This window comes from Tyto alba, unplaced genomic scaffold, assembly GCF_018691265.1.
Source record: "Tyto alba isolate M040663 unplaced genomic scaffold, T.alba_DEE_v4.0 Super-Scaffold_17, whole genome shotgun sequence".
Taxonomy (NCBI): Eukaryota; Metazoa; Chordata; class Aves; order Strigiformes; family Tytonidae; genus Tyto; species Tyto alba.
The window spans coordinates 15,142,363-15,154,711 of NW_024881279.1; the positions used below are offsets into that span (position 1 = coordinate 15,142,363).

The following is a 12,349-nucleotide window of genomic DNA, read 5'->3' on the forward strand; positions in this document are numbered from 1 at the left end:
GTTTAACTGTACCATAGGATACCAATTCAGGTTATCTCTGACAAAATACAGGTTTTGACCTCCCTTGGAGCAGCATCATAGGAGGGAACAGAAATTGGATCGGCGATGGCATTGAGAGGGAAAGAGGGAAAACAGACAGTATTTGAAATCCAGTAGGTGCATATGACAAGGATTTTTTCCACCCCACAGATGCTGGTAGTGCTTCATAAGTAACAGATACTGTGGACTGAGGAGTTCATTATATCTTTACACTAAACAGAGCTAAGACGGCCGACCACGCTGGGTTTGTGGCAGTTAGCAGTGTCTGACATCTCTGCAGAAGGCTTGGGGCTGATGAAAGGTGCCTTGAGCTAAAGCCACGGTACCCGGTGGGGGCAGGTGAGCATGTCGCTCCCCCCGCACACCCAACACCTTGCCCTACCTGATGCATCCAACTTTCTCCTCGTTCCTCCGCAGAAGTATCAGCACCCGCCGAGCCCACCCTGTTTGCTCCCTCCCGAGCAGAGCTCGGTCGCTGGCCGGGGGTTAAACTGACGTTACCTTCAAGCAGAACCGTGCCCCTCGGTGATCACAGGTGGGCCAGGGCCGGGCCACCACGCGTGTCCGGGGGAAAGGCGGGGGGGGGCAGGCGGGAGCCCCTCTCCCGCCGCGGGGGCTGTCCCGGCTGCGGACCCCCCCGGCGGCCCCTGGGAGGGGGGTGCAGCGGGGACAGGGGGGGTGGCAGCCCCCGGGCCCTCGGCAGAGCCCTGGGGCCGCGCCGGGCAAACGTGGCACCTACCGATAACAGGCGTGTGAAAGTGTGGGAGAGCCACCAGGTCCTGGAGCCGATTGCCTACGGGTCTCGCCCAAAGTGCACGTTACCTGGGTTTAATTAGGATTGCACAGCATCTCTGTCCCCGTCTGGCTACATCCGTAGGCTACCGCCCGGTCTCTATAGGTATATACAGTCTATAGGCACACGCGCGTAGTGCTGCGTCCTCTACACTGCTTGCTAGCCTTCATTCATATTTATGGCGCGATTAAATATTTGCTCGAAGGCTGAACGTTAACGCAGACCCGTTATATTTTTAATGTACGACCCTTAAAATAGACTGGTTTGTAAACTGCAAGTGTCTAAAGACTCCCCCCAGGCTCCCCCCAGGCGTGCAGCCTCCCCCCCCAAATAATAATAATGCTGCAGATTGTAGAAGGATTTGAGTCCGCAGCCAGAGAGAAAGGGATTAGGGCGAGAGCACTGGAAGTTAAATTGTGCTGCATATAAAAAATGGGCGGATTGGTCTCTAGATGAGAGCTTGGTACCACCTTCCTTTCTAAAATAAAATCTCTCTGGCATGAAGTCACAGCCTATTTCACATCCGGTTTACCCTGGGACGTATTACTACTGTCTTGGTAAAGAGAAAGCTTTTGTTGTATAGCGGCGGTCGGAATATTGGGAAGAGAAATTTGGGTGCTAAACCCGGAGGAGCGGAGCAGCGGCGGCGGCGGCGATGGCCGAGGCGGAGTGAGCGGCGGAGCCGGAGCCGCGCAGCCTCCGCGCGGGCGGGCGGGCGGGCAGAGCCGGGCAGCGGCGCCGCGGACCCGCGCCCGGGGGGCTCCCGGTAAGGGCGGCTCTGCGCTCGCACACGCACACGCACCCACCCCGCACACGCACCCACCGCACACGCACCCACCCCGCGCACGCACCCCCGCACCCCGCCGGGCGCTCCCGGCTGCGGGCACCGCGTCCAGGCGCGCAGGCGGCTCCTCTCCCCTCTTCGCAGGTACCGCCGGGTCGGTGTGATTTTTTTCCTCTCCCTCCAGCTTGAAAATCCGCAGCGATCGATGGGCATTGTAATTTATCTTATTTATTTATTTTTTAGCGTGGACTGATTTCCACCGGTCGCTCGGAAAAGATTTTTTGGTTTTGGGGCTTTTTTTTTTTTTTTTTTTTTTTTTTTTTTCCGAGGGAGGCGGTGGGAGGGGTGGCTTTCTCAGGGTGAGGGGGAAATACAAAGTTGAAATGCCGGGAGGAAAACAAGTCTCCATTTGCGCCTGAGAGATGGGCGAATCTCTCACTGGGAGTCAAAAATGCATCAGTATGCCCCCCTGTCCCCCCATTTTTTTTTTTTTTTTTTTTTTTCCAGTGGGCGCTGCTGAAATTCTCCCAGAAGCGTGGCTCTTTCTCCCATTTTGAATGGGAAAACCAGAGCTGGTTTCCCAGGCAGTGCGGGCAGGGGGAGGCCAGGGGCTGGGGTCTGCTGGTGTTTAACGCTCCTTGAAAGTATTTAACATTGGCTTTTTTCAGCTGGAAGAAACTTTAATTCTCCAGGATTTATAGTGCCTGTATGGGTTTATTGAAGCGGGGGGTGGTGTTGGAGGGGGGGTGGGGGGGTCGGGCGTGGAGCTCAACAGATCAAGATAGTTCAGAATAATTCACTTTCCATCCTTTATCCCGAGGAGCCTTTTGCAAAGGCAGAAGTTGGCAGGACCGGGAGAAGGCGATTTTTGAAGCCACAGATGTTGCTTTTCCCTTTGTAAGGGGGCTGATCACAGGGCAACTTAAGATGCAGCCTGGTCCCTGAAGATCCTTATCCAGGCTTCCCTGCCACATCCAGCTCCTTCCTATCCAGTCAGATTGGCTCAGCCCCACTCAATCCTTATCTGCCGATCATTTGTCTATAAATGCGTTAATTATATCTCATTGCTTACATACCGCTTTTGAATGATATTTTATTGATTTAAATTGTCCCTGAGAGTGTGCAGTGAAATGGGGTATCTTTATTTAAAGGTACAACAACATTTCCCTGTACAGTGCTTCATTTTCTCAGGCATTTAAAAAAAACTCCAATTCACTACTGGGGGAAAATAACAGGCTTCATATTTTGTTGCCCGTATTTAATGTAATGAATACTAAAAATCAACTGGATTCCAGCACACAGTTTATAGAAATGTAAAGGGACCTGCAGCATCTCCTGGGCAATCAGTTGAATCTGGAACACTGATTCTACAAATACCAGCTAACTTTGTATTTTATGGTTTATTAGAAAGCAAAAGAAACCTGAGTTGTGTTACTTTTTAGTCAAGGGTAAACTGAGAGTAACTCAGTGAAGTCTGGAGAGAGGACAGGAGACATTTGGAGAGGAGGAGAAGGCTGCTAATGCAAAAACATTTCCTAGCAGCAGTCAGAGGCTGGTAGAGATTTAGGAGATGGTGTGTAGGTTGTCAGCACATGGTTTTATTATGCATTGTCCCCTTTAGCCCAAGAAAAATATTAGTGTGCATATGTAGCAGTAGATCACAGAGTCAAAATCTGATCAATTTACTCCTTCTATGATGGTAATATTTCAGGGAAGAGGAAAATAGCAATATCTGTGGAAGAAAGTTACTTCCATCACATCAAAGCAAAGCAGTGGCTGTGAGGGAAGCACCACTCTCCTCCGTCACGCTGCCACACACTGACACCTTCCAAGGGGTTTGGAAGGACTCGAGCTGGTTCAAGTCAAACAAAAAACAGTTACACTTGGTTATCCATAAATGTTATGAAGGTGCCTTGTCACATTTTCAACACAGGAGGAAAGTGAGTAAGAATTGCCACAGAGTTTGGGGACAGCAGCCTTAACTCATAATTGTTTTTGTTAAAGTTCAGGAATAATGCAAACAAGAATACACCCTTACCGCAACATAAATCCCACCCTAAGCCTCAGTGTCTAAAAGTAGAAGGTAAACATGAGAACAGCCAATGCTGTGCTCCCTTATTCTGAGCGACGTGAGGTGTAGTATTGTGAGGTCATTGCCTGACATGAAATTATTCTGCAAAAGTTTCCAAAATTAGACATTTTTTTCCACAGTACCTGTTTTAATGTAGAGGATGTTGATGATTATTTTCCTTCCAGTTTCAGAGCCCACCATGAAGAGGGTCCTGGTGCTTTGTGACTGCCTCTGGGCCTGGAGCCTCCTTCTGAATGCACTGACTGAAAGAAGGTGGGGAGATATTTTTTAATGCATCAACATATTTTAGGAACCTTTAATTTAACATAGCAGCATAAGACAAATACTGTATGGGCTGCACTACTACTAAGTGTATTGGGGGAAGTTAATCTCTGTTCAAATCCCAGATAAATCTAACTAAGGGAAGACTGAAAGAAAACTGCAATTTGTTTGCATAACATCTTTTTTTCAATATTATGAAGAAAAAAAAAGCTTTCTGAAACAAACTGAAACTAAACTACCTCTTAAACACCTGTGCAATCCTTTCTACTCTTCTATAATGACTGCTCAGAAATGCAAGTTTCTTTAGAGGAAAAAAAAAGTGTAATTAAGTTTTTTAAAAATCTCATTTAAGTGCTATTTAGTAACTTTATTGTCCCTGCAAGCAGAGGTGAAACTTTCACTTCTTTGTTGGTCAGGATTATCTCCTAACTTAGTAGCTGGTTTTGCAAATCCAAAGTAGACATTCCCGGTGAAGGGAGACTACTAGGATGAAGAAGAACTTGTAAACTCAGACCCCATAACAGTTTATGTTTGAAAGACTATGCTGCACTGAATGTTTATAGAATATATGCTGAAATCATAATCTAAAAATAGCATTAGTATTACAAACAGTTTGTAATCATAACAACTAGTAGGTTAACTAAAGGCTATAAAACAATTTGGAGTATATTTGAAGTATTCTCTGCAATTCGAAATTTAGTAAAGGTGTTTAAGAAGACTCACACATATATTTCTGTATTTTAAAAATAATTATTAATGTCCTATCAATAATGCTACCTAATGACCAAAAAGCAATAGAAATTTTGTATTGTCAATAGTGATCCCTAAAAGATGCATTTGTGCCTTGATCTCCATAGTGTCTCCTTATGCATTTGCAGCTCTAGATGAACTTATTTGCTGGTTACCTTGAAAATTTTAAATAGAGTGGAGGGGGCAAAGGGCAAAGGTTCACCTGCACAATCATTTCCTCTAAAAAAAAAAGAAAAATAATAAAAGGGGATGATTCATGTAACACTTGCTGTGTTGAATAAGCATGACATTTTAGAAGCAATACCTTTGTTTTGATAATATATTAAGAAAGGTTATATTTAAAGTATTCATGAAGTACTTCATATGGCCTAGATGGATAATTTTGTGAAAACATGTTCTTTATGTAGATATGTGTACATATATATGTGTACATATATTTATTATAACTATAATGTATGCATGTACATTCTTAAAGTGGGAATTGAAATGCTTTGGACTAGTGTTTAAAAATTATCCGGTGTGTCACTATTATAATGACCTGTAGATGGAGTTAGTGCACAGTTTTTTATTATACTGTGGTTTAATATGAAAATACAATCGCATACAGTGACTCTTTCCTCAAAATGTACACAGCTTACATGAAATATATCTGTTTTTAAAACCATTTTGTCAGAGTAATGTTCCCTGCCTTTTCTTCTGAAGTGCTGTTAATCATTTATGATAAAAAACAATTGCTGAATTAGATAAATCGTCTGTGATACAGAAAAACACAGTCTTTCCATATCATTCTTCTTGTCATAAAAAAAAAACAACATTAGGACTATTTTCATCCGTGTGTTTTGAAAGAGAAATCACAATCCCTGTGGAGTTACAGTACACTTTGTATGTACACAAATGTTCAGACTCTTCCTGTTGTGACCATATGTCAGTTTAAACCAGCCCTAACAGTGCTTTTTACCTCTGATAAAATGGTGGGAAGAACAGGTGAGGGCACTGACAAATGCGACACCCAGAATGGAAGCGGTGTATTGTATTGCATCCTTTCTGACTGCACTGCCACTAGTCCATCTTTCTGATGCCTCTTCTGCAAACATACTCATTTATTTACCACTAAAATTTCTGAAGTGTTTTTCTATCATTTTGCCACCTTAAGCCTGATGACCTTCTGCTATCCTTGAGATATGTATGTACAGCAGCTTGTTTACTGACAGTGAATGTTAATATTAAATTTAATCCAGTGAAAAGTCCTGTGTTGCAATTCTACCTAAGGCATATAAGGAATGATCCTTTGAAAGATAATGCTCACTGGAGACAGCAGGAGAACTTGTTATTTGGTAACATATAGGAAGCATAAAAGAAAAGAATATTAACGTCCGTGACTTAAAATTGAATTGTAGGTATGAAGAATAAACATAAATCAACCTATTTTTAATGAAGTGTAATTATATAATACAGCTAGAGGAAATCCATAGTATTTTTTAAAACTGTTATTTTGTCGTCATTAGAAACTGTGATTTTTATGTATTAAAAAAACCCTGAAAATTGTTCTCTACAAAGTCACATCCTATTGCAATAAAACAAAAGTTAGTAAAACTGCTATGAGTGTCAATTCTGAAACTCATTTAAATCTGTAGTGTTACGTATTCAAACCTGTACTGCAAAATAACTTGGAAGCATTTCCAGAGTACTTGCATTCAGGGTATTTTTCCTCCTTCTCTCTGTATGTGATACAAGTGGAATATACGTGTGGGATACATGAAGAATGATTGACTGATGCAGCTTACAGATAATAATTTTGTAGGTATTTTAGTAGGACCAGATCATTTCATGTAGCACTATATACCTCATAAGTCGGTCTTTGCTGGTTAGAGCAGGAGCAACTGGCGGAGCGCAGAGACTTGCACATCGCCGTAGCCCCGTGGACAACCAGCTGCCCAGTAGAAGAATCACTTCTGTAACTAGACATGATCCTAACCCGAGTTTTTGGCACTGCGCTGCTTATTCAGTTCAGTAGCAACATGTGCGACAGAATGATGTTTTGAAAAGCAGTGGTTTTGCCACTTCATGAGTTTTGTAGTCATGATGACTACACATGTTTATAATGGAAGTCTTCCCAGAAATGAATGGAAAAATGATACTGGGTTTGGCTTTAAGACAACTGTAATCTTTGATTAAGGGAATCACCTATGACAGGGTATTTGGTAAAGGTTTCAGATTTAAGAAAAAGGTTGATTCTGATGTCATCTACAGCAGACAAACAGATAAGCCCAAGGATTTCATTCTGATTTGTACTGATGGAAGTAAGATTTTGGCAGCTGAGTTCAAAGAGCTTAATTTTATCCTTGCCCAAGCAAAGTTTCAGGACCTTTGGCTGAGTTAGAGATATCCATTAGGGACGGGTAAGTGAACCTTTATAGACATGAGACATTTCCATGTCAACAGATGGGTTTGTGAACTTTCGTAAAGAAACATTAGAGGTATTCTTCCAAAACTAATTGCTAAAGGAAAATGGGAAATAAAATAAAACAAAATTATATATTGAGCTATGAAAATGCACATTCACTTGATTTACTTCTATATTCATAAAGAAGACATCTCAGTATTTTATGTTTTATCTTTGTTTTAGTACTTGTTTTCAGTACTTAAGTGTCAGTGTTCTGCATTACTGTATTTTTCTTTGTATGCAAACCCTTTATAACTATTAGGAATTAAACATTATCTTTTGCTGACAGATGAGCCTTTTACTGGGAAACACACATAGTAGAACATTATAATCACTAACGAATAATGTGATAAACATTAAGGAACTGATATATTTGCTCACTGTTTATAGAGAGTCACTGATTTTCTATGATTTTATAAAAACTTTATAATTGAAGAAGAAAATGTTTAAGTGAAAGCACTCTATAAAGCGCTATGGTCTTGTTTTATGGAAGAGACTTTGTGACCATAAACCAGTATAAGCAAGCTTAAACAGATTTTGGAATTATTGTTTGTAAGGTTATTGGTGGATTACTGTTTTTCAGTGTTAACTGTTCTGTATTTCAGCTATGGACAAACCTCATCACAAGATGAACTTAAAGACAACACCACAGTATTTACCAGAATATTGGATCGTCTGCTGGATGGTTATGATAACCGCTTGAGACCAGGACTAGGAGGTGTGTTGTATTATAATTTTCAAGGTTACATGTTAGATAAAAATCAGTTAAAACAATATTATTTTTCCATGATACACTTGTTTTAATTCTGTGTATATATATACACACAGAAAATAATGATGATGTATAATATCTATTTTTTTAAAAATGCCATACCTTGTCTGTCTTTCACACACCCAGTTTTCTTACACTTATGCCCAAAAGAAGAAGAAAATGGTTCACAATTCAAGAAGACCTCTGAATACGTATTAAAACTTTAAATGTATGAAGACTAAAAGATAATAAAATATGGCCTGTGACCTGACAAATTACAAGTTTATGAACCAGGCCTAAACAGCACATCTATAATTGACTATCTTTTAAGAGGATTTGGTTTTAAAAGTGAAAGCATCAATCAACCTTAGTCATAAAAGTCTTATAGAAGTTTATAAGATTGTTTTTCTACTTCAGTATGTCAGGATTTGTTCCTGTAACATTTTGTCTTCACAGCTTGGTAAAAATGTCTTTCTTCTTCTGCTCTTGGTACTGAATCCATAAAAAGGTATAAAAACATATAGCAATTACATCTTTATAAAATCTTTGTTACAAAGCTTAGTCTTTATCAGCATCCCTATGTTCACTCTTCCATTTGTTCTACTGTGACACAATCCCCAAATTGGGTCTTAAAAGCTTGTTGTTCACTAACATGAAAGTTCTAAACATACAAGCACAAATCTGTTGTTTCCAGTGCATGGAAAGGTTGGGTTTACTTCTTTCAAATGTCTTTTTTTTTTTTTTTTCTTTGTTTTCTTATGGACTCTTCAGGTAATATAAAACAAAGCAACCCATCCCACAAAGTATAGTTCATCCTGTTTTCATATAATAGCTCTCAGAGGAGCTGCGTTATAAGAACAACAGGGTATTACTTTAAGAATTCTTATACCATCACCTGCAGATGAAATGGAAGGTAATTAAGAGTAAGCTTATTCTGTTGTTTGAAGCTACCATCTTTCAAAAGTTTTTGAATCGTGAGTCAACTTCTTCAATGGTTTGACTTCACTGACTTCAAGGAATGGCTAAAGAAAATTCCTGCTTATGAAGTAACTAACACATTTAAAAATGGGTTGGTCTGTAAATTTTTGTGTGCAATTTCAGATAATACACAACAAAATAAGAAACACTTTTAATCTACCAGTAATTTTGCCTGCTTACTTGTAAACCCTTGGACTAGTGTAGAAACAAATGCTCCTTAATCTTTGATTAATGCAACTGTACAGTTCAGTAGCTACTATATCATAGTAAATAAACATAACAGAGAAGGCAATAAATAAATGAAATGCTGTAAACTGTGTAGAGTCTGGTACATGTCTAGAAGAAAAATCTGAGCATATGATGATTTCTTATATGAGTTTTGTAGCCATTATGATTTGTTTAACAGTTACTAGAAGAGCAAATAAAAGGAGATGCAGGGAAAGGATTTTCTCTCATTCTCTGGATTGCAATTTAGAGAACTAAGCACATCAGTAGAGAGTCTTATGTATGTGTCTTTACATATGTGTTTCTGAAGCCAGACTTCACGGGTGTACTGGGAGAACAGGTCTGCGTACCTCATGAAAGGATCATCCAGGCCAGTTAAAATTTACTCCTGAGAGAAAGACTGTTTAATGTACCTGTTACCAGAGGGAATGAGTCTCTTCACAAGTTTCAATAGCCATCTGCATCACTATCAGTTAAAAGCAAAAATGAGTGAAGCACGGGAAATATGGGGTGGAAGGAAGGCAGGATTAGAGTATTTTCTTTAACCAAGGGTGACAGAAGTTTAAATAATCTTTGCATCCCTCCTTTTTTGAATTGCGTTGCATGTTCCTGCCTGTAGCCAAGAACCTTGAACATCATAATTTCCCTGTGGCTCCATACATTATAGTTTCATGGTGTCAGTTCAACAGAGTAAATTTAATTTATCTGTTATATTTGTCAGCGTTGAATACTAGAATTAAGAGTACCAAGACTTCTAAAAAATCCCACATCTGATGAAATAGTGGGCACTAAATTAATGTAGTAAAAAGTAGCTTTATTGTTTTGACTGTTGAATAATGCTTTATTCAAAAGACATAATTTATAGATTTCAAAAACTAGGGACAAACATCTAGGCCAATGTTTTCAACCCTAGTACCAATTTATAATAAAGGGTTTGCTCAGGAATTTTGAAATTCACCTCTACAAAACCTTGCTGAAGTATCTAAATATGAGCCAAGAACCTCAAGATGACTCAATTTTGACACATTTGATTTAGACTTGGTCTAATAGAGAAATGTATTCCAAAATGTTCCATATGTAAAAATATCCAGTGAGAAATCTAAATCAATATATTCAGTATAGCACGGTTTTAAGAGTTGGAAGTTCAGTAGCCTTCAGTTATATATATGGAAGAGCTGTGGTTTCATTATTCTTCCCAACGTCAGTGATGGCTTATTATTAAATATTTCAATCAGAACATGATTTTTATTTAAAGAGAAAGTTAAGAAAGCTACCAATATAACAGAATTTTTAGATATATAGAGTTAGGTCTAAAACTCATTAATTCCATATTAGCTGTGTTGTAGCTTCTGGAGAATTTAAGAGAGCAGAGACCATCATACATACATGTGATGTTGATAAATGTTACGCTGTTATGTACTATGTACAATGTAAATCTGTGTACTACTGATTACACTATAGCACTGTTCCAGTTATCCAGAATTGTCTGTCCTGTTGTTTCTATGCCTTCTGAGAAACAGTAGGTGAAGTAAAACATTGCATGGTACAGTTACTTTCCTCTACAGAAAGGGGCAGAATGAAGAAAACTCTCTGTTTATCCCTGTATGACCTCTCCTTCTGTAGTGCAGTTTTTCATATATATAGACCTACAGAAAACAGAATTCTGTACATGAACAGAAACAGAAGAGAACCAATTTATCTCTTTCTCACCTATGGAAGAAAAGGTAGATGATAGGGTTTCTTCAGTCAGTTTATTTGCTTCTCATTCCTTGTGTTTATGTGTATGCATGAAGAATTCAGTGACAAAAAGGTATGTTTACTGAAAAATTGTAATGAATTGTGAAAGAGGTTTGATCTTGTTCTACTCATTTATAGGAGTAATTTCCTCCTTTTTGAAATAAACGCCATGATATTTCTCTATCCCAAGTTTGCAAACTTCCTATTAGTGTGGTGAACAGTTTCATTGCTTGGTAGAAATATCCTGGTGAGGCAGATAAGGCACCATGAAGCCAGGAACAAGCTCCTGGAGAGATCTCATTACATAGATGCATTGTTGGAGCTATACTATATATTCATTGGAAAGCCAGGTTAAAAGGTGGAGCATTAAGATAATGAAAAATTTAGAGGTGCTGAATTTTGAATCACTCTTTCAGCATGCATGGAATCATTGCTAGATTAAATCCTCCCTTTCCTTTTTATAGATTTTTTGAGGTATCACTTCAAAAGGAAAACTAAAAACCACATATGCTCCAAAAAGGGTATGGGAATGAAAATTATTATTTGTCACATAACCCATTAAGGCCATATACGAAATTAAGTGAGCAGCTCTGAGCATTTTGCCATTAAACAAAGAAGGAATTATTTCTCATTAATAAGAATGTTAAAAAAATGGAGTAGGTGACACACAGGGAAAAATTATAGCGATTGAATATGCTCATTATTTTAAAAATATCATTATGGTGAAAATTAATCTGATTTTTCTTTAAAAGAAACACGCAGCACTACGTTATGCATTGGCACATTTGCACCATTTACAAATAGTTATTGATATAAATTATGTTATTTAGATGTTTACCTCCCTCACATGTGGGCCTAGTCACTTAGTCAGACATTGCTAGGAAATAGCATCTGTTGATTCATCCATAAACATGGACAAATAACTACATTTACAGTTACTTATGCCTGGAAAATAGAACTTGCAAAATTAATGTAAAAATGTTGTGAATCACACTAAAGAACGCCTATTAACTCTATGAGAGGATAATAATTTACAGAAAGCAAGGAGGAAGAATTGCAGAGTAACGTATTGAAGCTGAAAAAGAGCAAATCATGTTAGATGTTAAGGGAAAAAATAAACAATGAAGTCATTTAGGTAATAGCATAATTTTCTGTGAGAACTATATGGATCCTAGGATCAAGGGTGATCAAAAATAGGCTAAATAACAAAGATGCTGTTCTCTTTTCAAATCCATAATCTTGAACAAAATAAAGGGTCAGATAGTGCTGGGAAGGAGTCAAATAAGAAGGAAAATTCAGCTCAGTGTTTGGTGACCTCTCCTAGTAAGTCACTATATTCAGAGTGTGAGATTAAAAGAATTGAAAAATGGTGGAAAAAATAAGTTCCTTGGAAAAATGGATATGCCATTGCTTTTTCTTCTGGGTTGTCTTCATGTAGGGAGTAGAGACGAGCCTTGGGATGCCACCATGGCAGATGTGGAGTTCCACAGTGGAGG

General features: G+C 39.0%; 1 protein-coding gene across 6 annotated transcripts in view; it reads left to right on the top strand.

The window, feature by feature from the left end:
* The first annotated feature begins 452 nt into the window (after positions 1 to 452).
* GABRA1 (gamma-aminobutyric acid type A receptor subunit alpha1) overlaps positions 453 to 12,349 on the top strand; it is a 44,751-nt gene continuing 32,854 nt past the window's right edge. The window contains exons 1-3 of one of the 6 annotated variants that reach the window (XM_033006026.2): positions 453 to 574; positions 3,873 to 3,960; positions 7,768 to 7,880. In XM_033006026.2, coding sequence (XP_032861917.1) covers positions 3,887 to 3,960; positions 7,768 to 7,880 — 187 coding nt within the window. In that variant the 5' untranslated portion in view covers positions 453 to 574; positions 3,873 to 3,886. Of the gene's footprint in view, positions 575 to 1,229; positions 1,599 to 1,627; positions 1,771 to 3,872; positions 3,961 to 7,767; positions 7,881 to 12,349 lie in introns of those variants that run through there. The other 5 variants (XM_033006036.2, XM_033006007.2, XM_033006017.2 and 2 more) reach the window with 5 other exon arrangements.